This window comes from Argentina silus (assembly GCF_951799395.1).
Source record: "Argentina silus genome assembly, chromosome: 1".
Taxonomy (NCBI): domain Eukaryota; kingdom Metazoa; phylum Chordata; class Actinopteri; order Argentiniformes; family Argentinidae; genus Argentina; species Argentina silus.
The window spans coordinates 7,452,802-7,476,536 of record NC_139655.1 but is presented as its reverse complement, the minus strand read 5'-3'; the positions used below and the strand labels follow the sequence as shown (position 1 = coordinate 7,476,536).

Genomic DNA, 23,735 nt, shown 5'->3' with positions numbered 1-23,735 from the left:
GGGCATTTGTGCAGGTGTGACAATTTATGATATTTTATATGCTTCCTCTGCGCTGCACTATTTCTTAAAGGAATAACTTTAATAAAATGACTGTAATATAAAAACAATCACAGCACATTCTGCCATATCAATTCAAATATCTGCGCTGCACTATTTCTTAAAGGAATAACTTTAATAAAATGACTGTAATATAAAAACAATCACAGCACATCCTGCCATATCAATTCAAATATCAATACTGTGGTTATTTCCCTCCCTGTCAAACCATGGTCTCATATTGACAACAAATTCAATGGATAGTGTCAAAATCCAGTTTTAATACAGGAATAAGGTAATATTCTGTTAAAGAGAGCTCCAGGTCTTTCCACTCGTGCAGGGTTTACTTAGTGTGATGGGAGCTCTGACAGCTCATGATTTACAGTAGTCTGAGTGAGTCGCACACAAACCACCCGAGCTTGGGAAGTAAACAGAGGGAAAGGGAAGCTCACTGGCGTGATTTTCAACTTTCTCAGCAGCACCACAAACTTTTACATTTTAATGACGGGGTGACACAGAGGCAGCGGTAAATCCAAGACAGCTTTACAGGGGGTGAGAATAACTACGGCTGATGATCGTAAATTCCCTCAGTCCGTCCTCTATATGTGCAAATGACTGGAGACTCGGCCTGCCCCAAGGGTGTGAGGAAATGATCAACAATGGGGGAGAGGAGATCTGAGGGAGGGAGGGAGGGCATACATTATACAGTAGCAATCACACACAACACACACACACACACACACACACACACACACACACACACACTACTGACAATGTTTTGGATGTTAATATTGTATATTATACTGTACGTAACAATATACAGTACGATAGGTCATGCCATTATCCCCATATCTGCTATGGTTTATAGGAACAACAGAGGGCTCCAAGTGGTGCCAACCAAAGAACTATAATTCATGGTGCAAACACAATAATGGTACTGCCCAGAAAACCAGTGTCATTAAATACTGCCCGTGATGTCATTTCCTCCAATTCCCTTCCATAACGGTACCGGCTGTGAGGGAATTCACAGCAGCAGAAGGAAGGACAAAGGAAGTAGTAAAGAATTCAGGAAGTGCACAGGGTGGTCAGGCTGAAAGCTTCTTATAGAAATATGAGGACACATCTGTCTAATATTACAACACAGGTATGGCTCTGGTTATGGACACAGTGGAAAGTCTGTTGCGTGTGTGTGCGTGTGCGTGCGTGTGCGTGCGTGTGTGTGCGTGTGTGTGTGTGGTATAAATATATACACTCACTGGCCACTTTATTAGGTACACCTTGCTAGTACCGGGTTGGACCCCCTTTTGCCTTCAGAACTGCATTAATTCTTTGTGGCATAGATTCAACAAGGTGCTGGAAACATTCCTCAGAGATTTTGGTCCATTTTGACATGATAGCATCATTGCTGCAGATTTGTCGGCCGTTCGAATCTCCCGTTCCACCACATCCCAAAGGTGCTCTATTGGATTGAGATCTGGTGACGGTGGAGGCCATTGGAGTACAGTGAACTCATTGTCATGTTCAAGAAATGAGGAATTCAACAAAAAGAAATCACAAAAAAGGATTGGATTAATCATTGTAGTTTACCTTTCACTTGATTCAATTCAAACAACGTACAGTACACGTGACCATTGATTATGAAAATAACCATTGAATTGTCCAAATGAGGATTCTTGATGGTGTAAGGTATTGGGTTCGACAGCAGGCCTCTTTGTCAGTCAGGTCATACCGTACTTTAACTCCACACTCAATTGTTTATGTTTACTTCCTTTCAGGTGAAGGTTTATTTGCAAATTGGAAAACTTACTCTAAAATTGAAAGAATTACATCAGACAGGGTTGACTAAGCTGAATATATTCATGAAATGGGAGACCATTTCCCCCCTAGATGTTTATTATTCTACTTTACATTAACAGCAGCCGGACCCAGGACCTTTCTGCAAATGGCTTTCCTCTGCTTGTTGCTATAGTGTGACTCTGTCTAATCTTTAGAGTGGAGCGTGGTCTTGTGGGAGATTCTTTCCTGGGGTTGCGTAAGAGCAAAGGAGAAATAGAAGCAGGGGCTTTTGTCCCAGAGATAGCATACATTACCTGATTAATTAATCAACAAATGGCTCAAGTAAGGCATAAAACTCTGCTATGGGAATACTAATAATAAGAGCACTGCTATCTATCATTGGAGCAGGTGACAGCTTCCTCGCCTCACTTCAAGGACTTTCATTAACTCCCTGAGAAATATTCACCTTTCTTCTTCTTCCCCTTTTCCTTCTTACCTCCTTCCTCGCAACATAGAGAAATAGGACTCAAACTTTCTGGACTTTTTTCTTTCTCCTCAAAATCAACAGCAATAAAGCAGGGGATTTGTCACAGTGAAACATATTGAGGATTAAGCTTGACGAGACCTTGGGCGTAGAGCCCCATATGAAAGGCTATTCCCCACAGCTTGCGGCCAGAGAGGGACGGCCTGAGCACAGAGAAACATCAAAGCAGAGGAGGGGGAACCTCAACGTTACCAGAAATATTATATTAGAAGTCTATAGTGATTGTCGCTGCTTAACCAACAACATGGCTCAGCCAGAACATAGCCAGTGGGAACAGGCTGGAACATAGGATTAGTAAACAACACTTTTGGCTTGCCTGCTTGACAATTACTTCATTCCCAATATTTCCAAAGTCCAACAAATTCTAAAGTTTATTTTCAAGAAAATAGAAAAATCATGCTACACACCAAGTTATAACAGCTCAAGATTGCATTGACGTTTATGCTCCTGTCTCAAAGATAATTGTCTCATCTTAGAAAATGAGAAATCCAATGAACACTGTAATGATCAACAGTCAAACGTCATCAGTTAGACAGTTAAAAATATGGAGCCTCAGTCTCTCAGTAGAACTCCTATGCCAGTGTTGACACTGTGGCACACTGTGGGAGGTTGGCACTGGGGGTAGCAGCGGTGAGAGGAGGCTAGGCTGTTTGGCTGATGATGAGGCTGAATGTGCCCTCTGGTGATGAGTGATTGATTGGGCACCGTGCGGGCAGAATAACAACAGTAGGTACATGATTCTCTGCAGGTCTGAGCTGACCATTTGGCTGAGCCAGGAGCCATTTTCCATTTTCCTACTTCCTATTTTAACTGCAATATAAAAAGGGGTCTACTTTAGGAATAGCTTAACCAGAAACATACAGTAGATCAATTCAAGTAGTCGTAGTATTGTGTCCAGTTTCATTTATCGGTTCAGGAGATATGATACTGAATGGCAGTATTGTGTTTTTGTTTTGAAGTTGTACAGAATAGAGACCCTGCTCTAGCACGGTGGATGTGACGGCTGTTTCTCCAGACAACTTCAGGTAGAGGTACATATGCCATTCACATCATCATCCTCTCCCTGTATCTCCATCTCCAACAAAAGCACTGTTTAATGGGCCATCGCTAAGCATCTACCCTTCCAACAGCAATGACAGGTATGACTAATGAATACATGAACACCTGCCGGCCTCAAAACAAAAGCCTGATGATGAGTACAGGAGAGGAATGCTTTAGTACAGACGACTTGTGCACAAACACTCAGTCAATAACAAATCTTTACAAGGAGCGTGCGGACAGAACATCCATCTTTGATTTTGAAGGATGTGCTCGTAGTGTAGAAGGAGGTAATGTCCATGAAATAATCATATCTGAGAGGGATGTGATATTCAATACATCTGAGGAACCGTCAACATGATGATATATCTTACCATCCTCATTTTCAGAGCACGCGTCCCAGCTTGTCACACAAGACATGATTAGTTACTATAAGACTATATTTTTAACTGCTCTATTCCCATATAATGAAGGCTTTATGAAGTGCTTTCATTGAGAACATTAAGACTGTGATTTATGCAGACATGTGATTGAATATACAAGTCAGATTAATACATTTTAATCAAACATAAGCACCCCCTTATGAGTTAGATCTCAACCCTCAACATACGATAACATAATGATGAGTCCCATTTCATATAGCATATCTTACTTTAACCATACACATAAATTATACCTCATTGAAAGCTGAGAGGCATCTATCTCAGCTTTCATTTAACAATCTTTGCTATAGATGCTCCATTCAATACTTTACATCATCATATATCATAGAAAATGGTAGGGTTTACAACTACCACTCGATTCACCATATATTACTATTGTATATCTCTATCGATTTACAGGGTAACAATGCAGTTCTAGGCAGCAGGAGGCAGATGTGACTGTGGACTGAAGAGGGAACTAGTCTTTTTGGCAGACAGCAATACAACTAAATAAGGCAAAGCATCAATTAAACTAATTATGATTTACAATCGCTCAAAACCAGAGTGATTTGAGGGGAGATAATATGTTTTGACATGCCCTCTGTGAGACAGAGCAAAACAATGACTGCTTCTTTAAAATATGTTAAAGATTAACTGGAGTTCACTTGCTATGACCTCATTTAGGACCCCGCTTCTGTGATTAGCCAAATGATGGGCTTAGTAAAATGATGGGCTTAGGCATTTTTCACTCCTGAATTTCTTTTCACGGAATGTGCAGAAAAAAGAAGAATGTGCATCTATCAATTTAAGTAACCTATGAGAAGATAATTTCAAGGGCAGAAAGAATCATTATAGTTTCTGCTCCGCCAACCTGAAAGTTAATCCAAATCTCCCCGGGCCAAGCCCCCTGCAGGCATCTGAGTCAGTGTCTGAACCAGGCTGTGTTTGTCACAGCCGCAGAGAAAATAAATAACATTGCCATCGCTCTACCAAAGGCTTTCAGAACAATAATCTATAAAGCCATCTAAATAATACATGCAATTTGTTTTCTTGGAAATAATCTGAAAAAAAGTAGTAGGTGTAAAAAAAACAACCTCAGTCTAAAACTACTTTCCTCACCCCTCTGGTTCGATATAAACCAGTGAATCGGGCCCAAGCAGAATGGTTGTGTACCGAGGGCGAATCCTAGACAGCAACATGTAATTTTAATAACATCTTGTTAGAGGAGAGCGAGTTGGTTGTGTTCTACCTTACTCTGACGTTTGTGGTGAATACACTCTATACCGCGGGGTAAACAGAAGGAGAATCAGAGAGATGCCTTGTAAAAATCCTAATGAGAGAGAGAGAGAGAGAGAGGCTTTTGCCTGACCATGCACCGTGACCTGTTGCTCGTTAACACACGTTTAATGAGGACATCTTTATTGTAAGGGCCAGTGTTGGGATGTCACCATCTGCAGTTACCAGGGACGACCTGTGAGGTGTGGAACACAGTGTGGCGACTCATGCTGATGGTCTCCCACTGCTGCGGCCTGCCGATTAGCTCTCTCTCTCTCTCTCTCGCTTTCTCTCTCTCTCCCCGTGGACCTCATTATCCGCAAGTTCTAATGTCAGTCAGCGTTTTCCCTGTCAAACCACCCTTTAAACAGCACAGCATCCTTAATGCACCATACAGTACCATGGCAATCTCACCACAGAGGCGGCTCCACCTCAGGAGACTGCCTCACTGAGGCGACTGCTTGAAATGGCAGCTCACTCTTTTTTCTGATTGGGTGTCGGCTGGCTCACTTTTACCCAATCAATGGTCCAAAAAAGAGGAGTTGATGTTCATAGGTTGATGATTGAAGAGGATGTACAACCTTATTCTTTCGGTGATGAAGTGAAAATAGGAGGAGAAAAGAGGAGAGAGGGGAGTGAAATTGTTTATGCAAAGGGGCAGCAGCATGGCTCCTAACACAGAGGCATGGCATGCATTTATTCATGACATTAGGTCTAACTCGGTAGGGGATTTCACCATGGGCAGGGCTCCATGGCCGACTCGGTGGAAATGTTTTTCACCAGATGCCTCTCTGCCTGGTAGGTCTCACAGCTGAGCATAAAAGCCTTCTCACTGTATTGCTCATGCATGACCAACCTGCAATTCCAAGACAATATCAGATGCCATTAAAACGACACATTCAAATCATCACATGCAAATGCTGTCTGGATAAACAGAGGCCATTTTCTCTGCTGCTGTGACTGTCCTCTATTTTGACCATAAATAGAGTAGTATAGTCTATGGAAATGACTGGAATATTTAACAGTCATCAGAGGTATCCCTCAATCTCTCTCTCTCTCTCTCTCTCCATCTATCTGTCTTACACTCTGATGGATTCTGTCCATATCACTCCTGTGGGTGTTAGAGCGACCTGCCAGGTAGACAAAGTACAACAGAGCAAATCAAAACAACAACAACAACAGCAATAACAACAACAACAACAACAACAACAACAACAACAATACACAGCTTCTGTCTCCCAGTGACAGAGTCAGACACAGGGAGAGAGATAATCCATAGCTGCTTGAGCCTCCCTTGAAACTCAGCAAGGAGAGAGTTTAAAAACAAATAAATGACACTGGCGACCCAGATCCGACGATGGAGGAGAATGATCACCCAGGAAAGACCCAAGGGTTGTTTCTGGGTGGTACTGGCCCTTGCAGGCTGTTGACTTTCGTTTTTCACGAGCGTATCATTCTTCCAGGGAGCATTGAGGGGAATTATTCAATCCGACAAAAGATATTACTTCTGCCTCATTGAGAAATGCTCACGGTGAGAGGCCGTGCCAGAGGAGAAATACAGTTGGCTACACCTCACTCACCACCAAGTGGCTGGAGGTGTGTCTGGGTGGGGTGAGATGTACTGTAGGGCCTTTCAAATCACTTTTGGTACCATTAGAGATATCAGAGCAGACCTACTGTTTACATCCACAGTGTGGTCCCCCAGCCAACCAATGAGGAGTATATAAATCAAAGGACACACAATGTTACATATTTCACACAGAGCCCACATTACAAAGGAAAAGCAACAGCCCAACATGATTGCGTTTAATGTTTCCTATAAATCACAAAGATGGGGGATGTCTGTGGGAGTGTTTGTGTATGTGCCGAGAGGAAGGTCTCCAATCAGCCTCTCTGACACTTGTGATTAAACCCACTCATTATAACGCAAATAAACAGTCCACACCAATTCATATACGCATTCATTTTACAAATCAGAATGTGCCGTGAGGTGGTCTGTGAGAAAAATGAGTGTGCTTTTGAAGGACAATTACGAACATTCACACTCTCACATAACGTTTTTTTTTAAAAAGTGGTGAATATTAGGTATTCTGAACATTTGTGCTGCAGTATAAAGTTCTTAGAAGTAATTTTTCACACATTGAAATGACATGTCATCATCCTAATGGTGCTGGTGGTCATATTCCTAACAATCAGGTCATGTGGCCTTTGACTCCCTGAAGCCAGCGAGTCTCCAGCCTTGACACACACACACACACACACACACACACACACACACACACACACACACACACACACACACACACACACACACACACACAAACAGACAGGCAGAGATGGAGACGAGGACATGCAGAGAGAGCTCTCTGGGGAGATAGGTGGTGCAGGATGTGACCTAGATACAGTAACGTACGCTGCATCCTTAATGGGGCGTTTTGATCATCAGGAGTGCTGGCACACTCTGTGCTGCACTCATACATAAACACAACCCGCCCGCAGGCAAGAGAACAGCAAGGTCTCTCACCTCCCAATACCTTTTTAATGATGACAACCAAACCCCATAGCCTGGATGTGGCAGCGCGCTAGAGGAACTCAACTGGAATAGCTAACACTCAACAAAACAATAGAAATGATGAGCATGGAATCTATTTTCCATGAAAATGCCCAACGACTGTACTGAGCCCTTTAAATAGTTCTCATTTAAAAAAAATAAAACTAGAATTTGGTCAGTCCTGAGATGTGTCAGTGTTTGAAAGCGAGGTGAGGAGGGGAAGCTGGTCTTCTGCATCACTGTCAGGATTTGAAACACAAAAAAACAAGCCCATGCATTGTATTTGAACCATCAGGGGAAAAGACACCCGAATCATTGATCCGTAACATACATCCTCCCAGAATTCAGAGGGAGACAAGAGAGGTCTTTCTGTCAATGCCAGCATGAATCCCAAGGGCAGAAGGGAGATGCGCAAAGTGAGAGCGGGGTGTAAGAGAGAGGGAGAGAGAGAGAGAGGGGGGGGGGGGGGTGAAGAGAGAGAGGAGAAGGAAAGAGAAATAGAGAGAGAGAGAGGAGGCGGGGCGTGGGGTGGGTGGGGAGAGAGAGGGGTGGGGGAGAGAGAGAGGGGAGGCGGGGCGTGGGGTGGGTGGGTGGGGAGAGAGAGGGGTGGGGGAGAGAGAGAGGCAATTACAGGAACAGCAATGAGGAAAGAGAGAAACAGAAAGAGGCAAACAAAAGGGAGAAGGAACTGAAAGTACCCTAAAAGTACAAACAACCACAGCTAATGATGAAGAGGTGGATCCAGAGATAAACAGGACGAGAGAGCAACAGTAACTACAGAGCCCTGTCCTTGTTACAGTATGACCAGAGGTGTGCAGGTGTCTGGCTGGCTGTGACCAGTGGCTCAGAGCCCAGTGTGCTGACAGGGCTGCAGGGAGATCTTTGGGGATCAGCAGGGGAGAGAGATCAGCCTCTATGAGGGATCAGCGCCTAGGAGGGATCTACAGCTGAGAAAGATCAGCCATGGGGCATTACTGTTTACTCTCCAACATCTCATCCCTCACTCTCTGCCTCTCGCTGCCTCTCGCTGTCTCTGTCTCTCTCTCTCTGTCTCTCTCTCTCTCTCTGTCTCTCTCTCTCTCTCTCTCTCTCTCTCTCTCTCTGTCTCTCTCTCTCTGTCTCTCTCTGTCTCTCTCTGTCTCTCTCTCTCTGTCTCTCTCTCTCTCTCTCTGTCTCTCTCTCTCTCTGTTTCTCTCTCTCTCAATTGAGTGAAGAGAAACACACAGCACACCCATCTTTCCTCCTTCTCTCTCTACCCCGATCATGAGCCAGAGAAAGCCCAATTAAGCCTCCTTCATGACAAACAGGGAGAAATCCCAAGCCAGCCATGAAAGGAGTTCTATTTCTCTGACACTCCAACCAAAAGGAAAGCAGATCAGAGGAATATGGTGGAAGAGGTGGGGAAGAGATCAGACAGTGTCACCTAACACATGGAACACATGTTTAGGACTGCCAGTACAGAGATGCGGGACCCTTGCTTTAATTGGTTGGCTTTGAAGGAAATCACAAGTAGAACTCAACTTTGATTAACATTACCTTACCAATTCAAAAGCAATTTTCCCCACCCCTCATCACAATTGTCCTCATGTGAAATGAATGTGTGAACATCCGTGTCCCAGGCAGTCAGTTGATAGGAAAGGTCAATTTCTTCAGGGGCGTCTATTTCATTACATGCTAAGCCCTGTGCATGAGAGAGGAGACTAGTAATGAGCATCACTACAGTATACGCCTCATTTACATATTGCACAGGGGAGAAAAAAGCATTCCCCCTATGCATTTCACCCCTCTGCGCTGCTGTAATATCAAATAAAACTAACCGACAGTACAAACATATTATTCTGCTTACCCTTCATTAAAGTACGAATGTTCTACTTATGTTTTGGACCCTGTTAAATATTCCTTATTTCAGAATGTGTTTGTTTTCCATTTGTGCTATTTAGCAAACAAAATGGGAATGTCCTCAGATCTTCATACATGTTCTTTGTGTTTTCTCATTACTTCATTTTACATTCCTTTGAGAATCGATGCATATTAATAGTTTTTAATTTGGATTGATCAAAGGAATTGGTCCAGAATGAAAATAACAACAAAGTGGAATCAAAGTATGAAAACAATAATTAAAAAGAGGAAGAGAAAGTCATATGAATATTAAATGCATAATAGTTATGTGAATATGAAATACAATTACTGTAAAACACATGGTGGCTCTGTTCTGAGCATCAGAGACGATGGGAGAGTGAGAGAGAGAGGAGCCGAGGTTTCCCAGGGACCAGGGTCGTATACAATACTTTGAAAATGGATACTGAATGCGGAAAACATGGCTCAAAATGGATTCAGAATACTTAAATACTTTTTAGAATACTTTTTCATTTGTTCACAGGAGCATTGAAGAAAACGAATGAGACACAAAACATATTTCTCTTCATATTTAAAAAAGAAAAGAAAAGAAACAAAAACTGAGGAGCTACTGTGAGCAGCAACGTTTTGAGATCAATTGAGTCGCTGGCAGTTGTAAATTATTCTAAAAGTATTCACATTCTCATTTATGAAAGTATCTGTATTCTGAATACCCATTTTAAAAAGGTATCATACCTGAATACTTCAAAATGCATACAAGTATTCCAATGCCTATACAACCCTGCCAGGGACCCACCGGGGCTGTTCCATTAGAGGGCATAGCCATGGTATGAAGGAAGCTACTGCACTTAATTTGAGCTCCTTAATAACACACTTTATGAATTCAGTCATGTTTGGAGGCCTCTCCCCGAGACGCTGCGTGAAAGACACCGGTGGATCGCATTTCATTTCAACAAGATTTCAGATTCAATTAGTTCCATGCTCCCCCCACCCCCCACCCCCCTCCCATCTCCCCCATCTGTACCCAGCCTCCTTCCTCCTCCCAGCTGCCGGCCTGAAGGGATATCACAGCCCCGCATGATCATTCTAAACCCAATTACTCCAGGCCCGTCTGATGGAAATACAGTGGTGCCCGATCGCATTTGCATCGAGTGGCCAAGAGGAGACAGGGAACTGGACACCCCCCCCCCCTAACCCCCCCCCCCCAACCCCCCACCCCACCACCCCCCACATGCTCTTAGTGCATGTCATTGTGGCCACTCACTGACCACTCTCCTCTCCCCCCTCCCCTAGACAGATGAATATAGACGTTTTGTTTTCTGAGAAGGCAAGGTGTGTCGTCATGTATCCATGTAACATTCACTTAGTGTGCAATAAAGGTGTGTTCACACTCAGACTTCCCCCTCCCCTAAATCCAATCCCTGCCCCTCTGTTACTCTAAAAGCATATCCACCAAATTGACAATAACACTCATCTCTTGCCACACAACACCAATCTGCACTTAGCCTAACCTCACAAAAAATATGTTTTGTTTTGGTGTTTTTTTGTTTTATTCTGACAGTGGCGATAATCTGTTCTGGTGGTGAGTGGTGTTCTTTGTTTGGCCCCCTGCCGTGCCTTAGATGCATGATTGGCAGGGAGGTAATAGGATGTCACACACAGAGGACATATATGGTACATTTTTGTGAGATTCGAGTTCACACCATAGATCCATCTGAGCACAAGACCCAATGTCATCTGAGATGTCTTTTCAGTGTGGATCCTATTGAATAAGGTGCTCCTCGGTCTGTAGTGGCTGTTATTCATATAGAATTCACAACGACATAACGTTATTCTAAGTGCAGGCCATCATGTTATGACCAAAACTATTGTGTGGGAATCATATCATAACATTAAGCTGCATTCAATAACTGTAAGTGAAGTAATGTGTGTTCTTGGTTTAGTCTTTTATTTTTACCTAATATAATATACTCCTGGTTATTCTGTTCAAATTATGTAGAGTTATAGCTTGATTGTGAGTGAACGGTGGTGAGCTTAATACCTTGACACAACTTTTATGGGCCATTATGATAAGTGAGGCGGTAGATGAAGCGATGGGATCTGAGATGGGATCTGAGATGGGATCTGAGATGGGATTCTGCAGCTGTCAGTGCCTGTATACAGGACCAATAATTGTTATTTCTTGGTATCCTGGGAGAGAGTTTTGAAGTGTGAGTGTTTACGCTTGTATGTGTGCATATGTTTCTGTGCACAGTGTGTGTGCAAAGCCAGGCTAATGCATGTGGTCATCAGATATTACTCCCCCACACAACCATAAGGATCATATGGAATGCATACATACATACATACATACATACATACATACATACATACATACATACATATACCACGCTCACGGTGCCAAGGCAAGAAGCTAAGAAGCTACTCTCCTGCAACTGACACCATGGTCCTCTTGCAGGGCTTTGTGGCACAACATCCAACCTCACCCCCACCACCCTCCCCCTTAACAACACTCCACACCCCCCAATGTGCATCCATAGCCTCTAAAAATAATACAGATTGAGGGATGACAAGCATCCCCCCATCCTTCTGCTCCTCCCTGTGCGTCCCAGTGTGTGTCTGTGGCTGCAGGCAGAGAGGTCCCTCAGGGAGCCGCTGTCACACTGAGTCCCAGTGTAGGATGATGGCTGCGTGAGGCGTGCCACTTATCAGATTGGCCGGGAGGGGCAGGGGGGGTGGCAGGGGGTGGTGCGCTCCGCCAGAGCCCATTAACGCAGCACCCCTCCTCCTCTCTCTCTCTCTCTCTCTCATACACACTGACCGGAGAGATCCTCCCTCGCCAGACAGTGGTGCCGTGACCGTGCGTGTGAAATGCTCCGTCCTTTTCCCTCTCCTCCTCCTCCTCCTCCCCCTATTCAGTGGCGCCCCAGTTCACTCCAGTGCACACGCTCCTTCCATTCCCCTCTCCTTCTCCCTCTCTCTGTTCGGCAGCCGCCACCCGCCCTCTCACCGCCCATTGCCCGCCTGCTCCTTTTACCATAACCCAGCATGCACTGCTCTAGCACCCAAGAAAGCAGGGGTCCAAGAAAACGGCCGATGTGCACACACACACACACACACACACACACACACACACACACACGCACACGCACACGCACACACACACACACACGCACACGCACACATGCTTGCAGGCTCAGTGATGCACACACTCCCATGCACACACACAAAGACCAAGAGAGGGAGATGGGCAGTCAGGGGGTCAGTCAGTCATACAGAAGATAAACAACACCTAATTACCCCTGAAAATGTACCCTTTTTGCCATTCAACCGGGGCTATTGTCTGGCTGCATGTAGCGCGCTGGCATGCTGAAAGGGCCCGGGGTGAGCTGTGGACATCTAAACAAGCCTGATAAGGTCAGAAAGTAATGATCACATGGTATCTCCATGGACATGAGACACACAATGGTTATTACAATAATGCCTGTCCACTGGACAGTTCTCTACAGAACAACAACATTCTACTTCTCCCTTGTGGGGGTTTATATCTGCATGCATGCACATTTGTACCCATCTCTAAGAGGAAAAACGATTCATTACTCCATCATCTATGTTGCCATGATACTACGGGCTGTACAGTATCATTGAGAAGTAAAAAGGGAGGTTGCGTTAGAGTGAGCTTCTTTGCTTGAGGCTTTAGCAGTCAATTTTCTCTCCCTCATGCTCTCACACTCTCTTTCTCTCCTTCTCTTCCAATATCACGCCATCCCCCTCTCCCCTGGGTCTGATTTTAATGCACAACCAATCAGCCTGTCCATTAAGCGTGTGCACTGCGTGTTCATCAGGCCGTCTTTAGCAGTGAATGCAGATGAGCTCAAATTGCAGCGCACTGCAAACTTCTTGAAATCTCCATAGGGGAGGGAGTGTGTGTGTGTGTGTGTGTGTGTGTGTGTGTGTGTGTGTGTGTGTGTGTGTGTGTGTGTGTGTGTGTGTGTGTGAGAGAGAGCTTGATGGTGGATAGAGCTGAAGGCCCGTTTCATCCAAGTGAACCCCTCGTTCATGCTATTGGCCACTGATGATTCCCTATGGGAGCTGCATGCAAGCAGTGTGGATAGTGCGTCTGGACTCATTGACATTATCCTTTCTCTCTCACTGTAGCAATATACGATAGAACTGATTTTTAAATGACCCACATACACACTCCACTCGCCCTCTGCTCCATTTCTCTGCCTCAATACAAACAGTTTAGCTCAATAACTTTGCCCTGGCTTACAACTGTCTCACCTTAGATCTCTACTATCTCCAACTTTCTCCACTTCTCTGAGACTGCTTCTTAAGTGAGGCCAAGGGGGGAGTCAGCATCGGGGAGAGAGTGAAGTAACTGCTGGTTTTGGGAGCTGTCCCCCTGCATACATAAGACATATGGCCTGGAGTTAAATACAGGGGGCAGGGGAGAGTGTCAGTAAGGGCTGCTGCGTGCCAACTCTTAAGTGGTGGTGGCACTCAGAGATAATGAAGAACGATGATGTGCCAGGGAAGGGCACACCAAGGTCCCTAGCCCCGGAAAATAATCTCGGCCTTTTAGTCCCAAGAAGACGCCCAACCTTTGCCAGTGGCGCTGATTGTGTATCACGGAAAGGGTAAACCTGTGACTAAAACTTCCATTTTAATTTGCTAATCAAACTCACTTCAAAGTACTAGCAAATGAGGGCTATGTGTGTGTGTGTGTGTGTACTGTAATTATAGACTGCATGCTGGCACCAAAGCACAAATTACGATAGATAAGAAACCTTTCTGAATTCCTGAAACATGACCTCAAAACACTTGTCATCTTTATTGTTCATTACAGAGCTGGCGCGCGATACACTAACTAATCCCATTACGCTAATCCACGGGAAAACAACTTATTGCACGATAACAGCCACGCCATGCGCCTTAATTTATGCCGGATTCAAATGAGCACTAAATCAAAATAATTAACTGTAGTCTTCTGTTTAATTAGCCTAGCAGCAATGGCAGTAGCTTAGCCCTGAAAGACAAGCTTGGACCCCCTGCTTCTTTGAACACCCCCAGGCGATACACCCTCCCCAATCCCCTACCTCAGCAGAGTGAGCAAAAATGATATGATCTACATAAACTCTATAGATCTATAGCCTAAATTTACCAAAATTGGCTACATTTGAATTTAAGCTTGAAGAATCAGGCTAACTATTGTAAATCAAGGCATACTGTTTCAGTGAGTAGCCTCATCTATTGCAAGAAGCCAATTACAGTGGCCATTCAATTCTACTAAGGCCTGAGGGTATGTTACTATAATGTTATAGGGCATGACAAAAAGGTCAAATAAGAGAACAATCATTAAACATTAAACCCCTTAGCATCTAAAACACATGTACTGGAAGTGAATGAATTCCAACTCAAGTCAAGTCAATAATCTTTTCAATCTTTTTTTCCTTTGTGTACTTTCTTCACATATTCCCATTAGTACCCAGGTGGTGTAGGTACATTGTCCAGTGGTTAACACATGCTGAATGTGTTTTGGCTCGGATGCAGCACGTGGCATTATGAATAAAACATGTTTCCTTATTAAAAAAAACAACAAAAAAACAGTCTAATGTGCTGAAGACCTCGCTGGGCGATAACCTGAAACAGGGGTCAAGGTGAGGGTTCCCTATTAGTAGCAATAACAGTCAGAAAACACTTTCTGATTCAGGAGTGTTCCAGTCATGGTCTCGCTAGCAGAATAAATTAAGAGATTGTTGATTGGGTCTGGGGGGTGGTGAAAAGGAATTGAGCTTGGCCTTACCTGAACATATCACCCAGGCCCTTCAGCATTCCTTTCTTGGTTTTGTTTTTGTCCTTTTCCTTGTCCTTCTCTTTATCCCTCTCAGACTTCTTCCTTTCTTTCTCTCCATTCTGTTTCCTCTTGTCTTTGGGGCGATTGCCGTTCACCTGTCTTTCCGTGGTTACTGTGGTGCTGGGTGGCAAGGTGAGGTCAGTTGACACGGAATCCCGGCCGCCTGAACGTGAGCTCCCCTCTGTGTCCTCATCCACTGAGAGAGAGAGAGAGAGAGAGAGAGAGAGAGAGAGAGAGAGAGAGAGAGAGAGAGACATATTGTACATGTTGAATGCAATGCTCTTGGATGGAATTTGGCTGGAACTGTAGGCATTGGTAAAAAACATGTATACAGTCCTCCAACACCAAGGCAACGTTGTGTGGCTTCACTACTGTAAAGTAGGCTAAAACAAAGAACCCTGTAATTGAATGAGCAATCAGCAGCATTTCCTTCCTCTGTGTCTACCAGCAACGTCTCTTCTTTAATTAAAACATCTATGTTTTTTTTTGCTGATTTCAAATGAAGTATCAATGGAATTATGGTATCCCATAAGGTGCCTTTGAACACGGAGAAGCAGCATATATCAGCCTCACTCAATTAGAATGTTTACTTTGAAGATGGAACAGCGGAATCCAGAGAGACTACTTTTCTGCTGATCACATTTCTCATCCCAACTCCAGGCCTTCAGTTACTCCCAATGTTTGCATTTTAGATACTCCACATGGGAAACAAACTACACAAACAATGCACAGTATCATCCCGGTTTTCAGTAATGTCATCCTCAACCACCATATTTAAATATAAAGATTTTCAGTGACATTGAGTTGATTATGTCCAAAGTTTCCATTACACTGCAGCATGTCTGCTGAAGAAAATGTAATTAATCTGTCACTAATTGTACATTTAAATAATCTTAGGAAAAGCCTAAGGGATCTTAATTGCGAGAAACGTTCTCCTCCAATCGGCACTGTGCATATGGTATATCTCTCACAATGAAGCGTGAGGTAGATGTTCCTGAGATTAGAACTTATTAATGTCTCAGACAGTATTGCCTCAGTGCTGCCTTTGATGGGGAAAAGAACACTGCTTATCAGAAAAAGAGAGTCCATGATGGATTTTCAGCGTACCAGACGAGACTGACTACGGTGAGAGAAAAGGCTCGGTTCACATTTCAAGGATAAGCTTCCTTCTCGTTCCGTTCCGATTTATCAGCGATTTCATTCGGCGGCCATCTCAAAGGAAATTACTGAAATGGAATCTCGCCGCGGAGCACTGTATGACAAGAATAGCAAGCAAATCCGTAGCTTAAGCCTATTCAATTATGCAATGTTGCTTTTTTCCACTTCACTTTCCCAGTTTGGGAGATGATAAGACTAACAGGTTTGGGACAGATATTACTTCTATCACTCATTTTTGAGTCTCCTTATCATCCTGCAAAGGCAGGGTATCTCAGAAGTGAGCAGCATCTGGCAATTAAAACGGCTAAGATTAGCAACAGTGCTAATTTCAGAGGCTCTAAGTGATACTGTGTCAGATAACACACTAAAGATTGTGATCCTGATCCATAGGGGACCCTGTGTGTGCACGTGTGTGTGTGCACGTGTGTGTGTGTGTGTGTGCACGTGTGTGTGTGTGTGTGTGTGTGTGTCTCTTCATGCAAGTTTTTGGTTTGTTTTCATTAAATTATCACAAAGAGAGTGTGACTCCGCTTGTGTTTGTGTGTCACAATTGGATGTGCGTGCGTGTGTATAAAAGTTCTTGGTTTGTTTTCATAAAGTTAGCACAAAAACTGTTGCCAAAAGACAAAAGTGAAATCATCAATGACGATGCTCTCAAAAAACACTTCATTTCACAAGCGTCATTCATTAACTACACACAGACAGGTGGGAATGAGCTGTCTCAAAACAGCAATAAGAAAAATCAATGGCAATCATAAGCTACAACAATAAGTAAGAGTTCTTAGCTGCCAATCGAAGATAGCAGGACTCCACAGAGAATAATTGTGGTCCTCTGTGGCTCAGTTGGTAGAGCATGGTGCTAACAATACTTAGGTTGGGGGTTCGATTCCCGCTGGGACTATATATACTGAAAGATGTACGCTCTCACTGCAATGTAAGTTGCTTTGGATAGAAGCGTCAGCTAAATGGCACATGTTACATTCATTGAATGGAAAATTAAAACTATGGGACAACTGCACACATACGAATGTTTTGACACTATAATCAAAGTGTACCATTAAATCCACCATTCAATGGTGAAAGGGGGCATTCATCTCACTGTTTCAATGAGAGTTGTGACAGACAGGTACAATTGCTAGGCTCATATCAAAAGATTAAAAAGGGATTTCAGCTCAGTTTTTTTATGAAACAGTAACATAACGGAATGCATTTGCTTGGTAGGATATCTTGTGACACATTTTTCCTTAGGTGCTGCCACATCCTCATTTTATGTAAATAAAAGTCTGGGTCTAGAAAAAAGAGCTGCTTATCTGTCAACTTTGACTATTAACCCCAGTGACGAGCACAGTCTGGCTCCTTTTATCTAAATTGAAAAACAGACTTATTTGAATATCATGGGGGAGAATGCAATATACCTCGGAAGAGAGAATCGGACGCTTTTCCCATTTTTCTTCGGCAAGATAAGACGGTATTTAGTGGTTTGCAGACAGAGCTTATGAGAACAAAGCGATTAATGCAAATAATTCCCTCTTTTTCACATTTTCCCCCAGTTCGCTTAATGGAATTCTTTAATGGGGAATGAAAAATATATCTGGCGATTACTCTTATGGCGTTGCAGTGTTATTACCTGTCCCCAGAATGTAAGACGCTCCTCTCTATAAATCCAGTGCATGTCTCTTTGTCATGAAATACCTGCCATGGATGTGCTCAGTCGGATGGAAGTGAGAGACTCCATTTTGCTTGGAAAATGTATGGTATTTCTTGTCTCCATTTCAGTCATGGAATATGTTTGAAAATGAAACACTATGTAAGGAATCCAGAATGGTTTTATGGCAATGTTTTATGGCACTGAAGGACAGAATATGACCTATTTGTGTATGTAATGACAGTCTGTAAATTGAGACAACCGGGAATAGATGAATTACAGTATATTTAACATCCAGGATACACAGCATATACAGTATATATAACATCCAGGATATACAGCATATACAGTATATCTAACATCCAGGAACATAAGTGTGAGGAAATTTGATCAATGATAATGATAATAAAACAGGTCTGTCAAGCCACCATATGCAAACAATGAAACTGAATCTGCCACTTGAAGGAAGGTTATTGTTAATCACTCCCACTTTCAGATCACCACACCTTTGGGGTCTCTTGTATAAAATGCGTGTCTCTCAAACATGTAGTTGTATTTGAGCTGCCTTTCATTACCCGGTATACCGTGCAATACTATTTTGCTTGGACAAGAAACGTGTTACTTGACTGAACGCTTTTGGAACTGCAAGACATCTTATTTTACAAGGGTGAAATTCCAACATAATCAAAGATGAAGGAGTCTGACTATTGTTAGTAAACAATAGAAGAGCTTTCTCTATGTCGTCTGACAAATAGCAATGCCCTTAAAATGTCTGTAAGCCCTCTGGGAAAATAGTAATAGTCTCTTAGAATTACATTCTACAGTACTGTACATCACTACCTGAATATTAATGAGAGAAACATGTAGATGCTGATTGAAGACTTTTGCATGCCTCTCTCTAACAAAGAGGCCAGTCTTACCCACTTGCCTGAGAGGTGAATCCTTCTCTACTTAAATTGTCTAATTTGGGATTTACCATTTTTAACAGAAACAATGTATGCCATTAGTCTGATTGGACATTATCCAAGATCTACTTAACACTTACATGTCTCCATCCCTTTGTCATCGTGTTTGGTAGCGATCGCAACTGGGTTGTCGTATGATTTGTCGATAGCTGCGCGGAAGCTCTCATTGCAGCCCCGCCCTCTGATGATCCTTGGCCGTGGCCGATGGAAGGTGACGTCCCCATTGAGGGTCACCTCAGCAACAGCAGTCTGAAGACTCTCGAGGGAGCTGGACTTTTTGAGGCCCAGCGAGGGTCCAACTTCTCGTGTTGAAGAGCCTATGATGTAACAGGGAGTACAAGTCTCAGAACGGCACATTAATGGTGTGTGATCCTCACTCCCTGAAAATGTGGCATGAAACATATCTTCACTGAACTTCTATACGCCTATAAATCATTTACGTTTTGCTAGCTACCAAAGTGATGATGTAAATATTGTACTTGGCAAGTCATTCACTACAAGGAAAGAGGGAGGACTATAGTCTTCAAATTAATTTGGAAAATAAATGATGCCATTGGATATCAAATGGAGTGTGAGTAACACTAACTGGGGTATCTATCTTTGTAGGAACATTTTCGCATGATGGAAAAAGAGAAACCCTTGTTCTTATCTCTACCACGGTAATTTTTCAAACAACAGTATGTAATGTGAACGGAATGTGAGCGTGTAAACTAACCACACTTTCTTAGAACAAGCTTCGGGTACTTGCAGTACTTTGAGAAAATACTGAAAACATTTAGAGGAACATCAATCTCTTCCATAGGACAACAGGGTAATGACTGCAAACACACCAGGCCAGTCCTCTTCCCTGGTGGTCACGGAGTAGAAGGGAGGAATGGATGTGGAGCACAAGAGAGAAAAGGAAAAATGCTTGTAGACTAAACATGCAAGCTCTGGCCTATTCACTTCCACTTCCATGTCCTCCTTGTCGCTCTCTGTCTGAACCCTCCACTGAATGGCCTCTCATGCGTTTTAAACCATACATTCATTTTTAAGGATGTTTAAAGCCCCTACAAAATGGGGCTTTTAAAAGGACACAAACAAACACCCACACTTCAAAGGAGGAGATTAAGGATGTGCAGATGGAAGATAACAACACTATATAGGGGCAGGATCTCACGCCACACCGACATGGGACTGCTCTTTTATGTGGAGGTTGGCTGGCCAGGTGGGCCCTCAGTCTTCCATACTGTAGCCAACAGAAGCCAGCTGTTTGATTTGGAGAGATAAGCATGTGTATGGAAACTTTACAAACTGCTGTCAACACCGTGCATCACCCTGGCTGTTCGCACATGGTAACACCCTGATAAAGAAAAATGGTAAACAAAGTAGGACACAACAAATGGTGCTCATATAATGACATATGTGGAGACATAATGGAGCCCAATCATGCATGGGCAAACATAATTAACATGCAAATTGTACATAAAAAAAAACAACAAGGAAAGTCCGACAGACTGTCACAACTGAAAGGGTATTGTATGGCGCACAATTAGGGCTGCTCGTGTTTATTGTTCATGTCAGATACAACCAGCACTTACAAGGAGTATGTTGATATAAGCACTGGCCCCACTGATGGATATGCTGTTACAGTGCTAGATGTGGGGATAGCCGACTGACTGTTAAACAGCAGCCCTTCTATCTCTGAAGCTACACTCTGGCCAGCTGTAATTATTTTTCCAATGGCTGCTGGGCTTTGTTTAAGGTATGTAAGTGGGGCGAGACTCTGGTATTGGTATTTCATTTTGTCAGGCTGTGTCAGTCAGATCCCCTGAGCTGTTCCCTCACCAGACCAGCATTGTCTGCTCAGGCCCCTCCGGTTCTCACCACATAGCGTGCTGCCGTTTTTCATATGACTGCGCTTAGTGTAAACACCCAGCCGCCTCCTCACCTCCAATCTCTTTAACCTCTCCCCAATGGTTTCCTAAGGAGGACCGAACCATGTGGTCCTGTTTCTGCCCCCCCCCCCCCATGTTCCTCTCTGCCATTAATAACACCCCTGACTTGTTTGGAGCAGCCTAAATGGTGCATGCATCATTGCTGCTGCTCACACAGAGGATCTGTGGATGGAAAGACATGCAGTCAAACACAGATTAGGCTAAGAAAATACATTTTTATCACAGAAAGAAAACAATTACGAACATTACCTTCTCTTATTGAATACCCCCTCTGACAAGCATGCATGTGAGATAGAGTGGAGTGGTTGAAATGATAACAGGTGATTTGAGAAGTAGGGAAATAGGAGGAGGTAAAGTCATGGATCTCTAGGCGATAGAAGGCAAACTGCCAGCCTGGTGCAGTAATCCATATGTGTTGCCACTGTTATCATAGTTTTACAAGCAGTAGCAGCTTCTGATGTCCGCCTTAGCTGGCTGAACCTTGGACTAATCTCTCCTTGATCCCTTAACCAAGCAAACCTGTTCCGCGTACATTCGTGATTAGCCAGCACTCTGCCAAAACCTGCCGCTTCAAAGAGACACCATAGAGATGGCTACTTTGAAAAGTCAATGGCTAAGGGAATACAAATGTGTTGGTCAATGACTCACTTCCTTCCAGCCTGGTACAGTGTTTTAGAGGGGAGAAATTCTGAGACAAACACAGGTGGCCTGGTCATCCAAGCTCTGGCATTTGACCTCTTCTGGGTGCAATTCTGCCTCTCTGTGCTGTTTGGATCCATTGTACCATGTGTGACAGAGTCACTGCTCCCCAGCCTCCTCTGTCTAATCTGCAGAGGCCAGATTGAACTGAGGTCAGCCGTTAGCTGATGGTATTGAATTTCCTAGGTGGTAAACTGAGGCCTAAACACAGCTCTCCATCCTAACCCTGTCAGAGTAAACAAAGGAGCCTGTTCCCAAGAGGCACTGTACTCCAGAGGGCCAGTGTGGGCCTAATACTCAAATATAAGCTCAAACAAATACCAATTCCATAATGCAACAGTTCAGTCAGGGGAAACATATTTGCAACCTTCCAGCTGAGGACACAGTAAAATGAAACTTAACTGTGTTCTTGAAATGTCACCAGGGTTAACAGCACTGTTGTGGTACAGACTGGGAATAGGATAGCAGTTTACTGGTTGTTGCTCAGGAAGTGAGGCACATTTCTGATTACTAAATAATTTTTATATGACAATGAAATATAGTCACTCATCTTATCCGACCACCTGGGCGCAAGTGGAAATCATCTAGATTCATTTCTCAAAAGGAACACTTGTGTCAGCTGAAGGACATGGGAGGACAGACATAACAAAGATGAATAACCAGAAATTCAGTTGTGGTAGCGATGCAATCACTCTCCATATGCTAGGGAATGCGACTTAATCAACATAGTCCAAATGTCATGTAAATGTGAGGCTTTTGAAGCTTATACATAAATCCCACAAACAGGACACACACAGATGCCGGGTGCATGTTTGACACAATAAGATTGTGGAATAAACCCAGGATGGAAGCAACAGTTCAAGGAAACACAAATGACATCTGCCGCACTTGGAATCAGGGAATTATCCCCCCGCTCAGCACATTCACAAACTCTCTGCCGTTGTCTCTAGTCGGAGCGGTGTCTGTGAGCGGCAGAGAGGCTCCCGATAGGCCTGTGCCTTTTCCTTTGTTTTCATCTGAATCTCCAAGAATCCTTGGGGGAGGCTTTGATGGACAGCTCTCAATATGCCAGTCTATTATATGATTCCTATCACACAACAACCGCAGAGTCCTCTGCCCCTCATCCCTTTCAGGGAAAAAAAAGAAAGAAAAAAAAGAATCCCCATCGCACAGACACACAGGTTTGTCACTCCCCACACGTCCGAAGGAGAAATGGAAATCAGAAAGATCGAATGCAAAAAGAAAACAAAAAAAAACAGCCCCACACGTTAAATCTTAACAAAGCCAGAGATGAAATGTGCAATATATTCTTAATAAGATGAAACCAAAGGCAACCAGGACACACAATTGGAGAGGAGTGATTATCATTAAACCTTAAAAGAGGTATTGCAAACTCTATGAATAAATCACAAGCGGTTATTACGGGAGCTGCAGCCACAGTATAATTAGAAGAGCTAAAGTGTTGCTCCCACAACCATTATTCTAGGCAGCCCTTTGCATGTAAAGATTTGTGTATGGACAGGGGCTCCATTACACATAATTTATTCAGTGAGTGGGGGTTTTAAGCATAGCGTTAAAAGGGTAATTAAGCTAAAAATAGTCCCATGGTGGCCCGGGGGAGGCCATGTCCTGGCTTCCCAGTGGAAGGGAGGCATCCCTGGGTCAGTTGAGCTCCTACGTCTCTGCCAGCCCGGGTTCATTAGGAGAGGAGAGGACATCCTCCGTCCCCGACCGCCCATTCTACATATGTCTGCAATTACTGCGACTTACGATAACATCTCAATCAGAGCTGTTGTCATCATTTGGCTGGGTTGCCATGGCATTGGGTGTGACGCGAGAGCTACTTCAACTTGCTGAGTCATACAGGTGGATCTTTTATGCTCTTGCGCTATTCTCATCCGTTCTTCTGTGACTCACTAACATCAATTAATCTCTTTTTCCTTCACTGGATAATATTTTTAAAAAGACTCCATAT

The 23,735-nt window shown here is 43.6% G+C and overlaps 1 protein-coding gene across 2 annotated transcripts in view; it reads right to left on the bottom strand.

Annotated features, from left to right (window-relative positions):
- pard3aa (par-3 family cell polarity regulator alpha, a) overlaps positions 1-23,735 on the bottom strand; it is a 284,249-nt gene that overhangs the window by 68,576 nt on the left and 191,938 nt on the right. For both annotated transcript variants that reach the window (XM_083668312.1, XM_083668313.1), the window contains 2 exons: positions 19,205-19,441; positions 15,306-15,552 (listed from right to left, as the gene is read on the bottom strand). In XM_083668312.1, the coding sequence (XP_083524438.1) occupies positions 15,306-15,552; positions 19,205-19,441 (484 nt within the window). The remainder of the gene's footprint in view (positions 1-15,305; positions 15,553-19,204; positions 19,442-23,735) is intronic.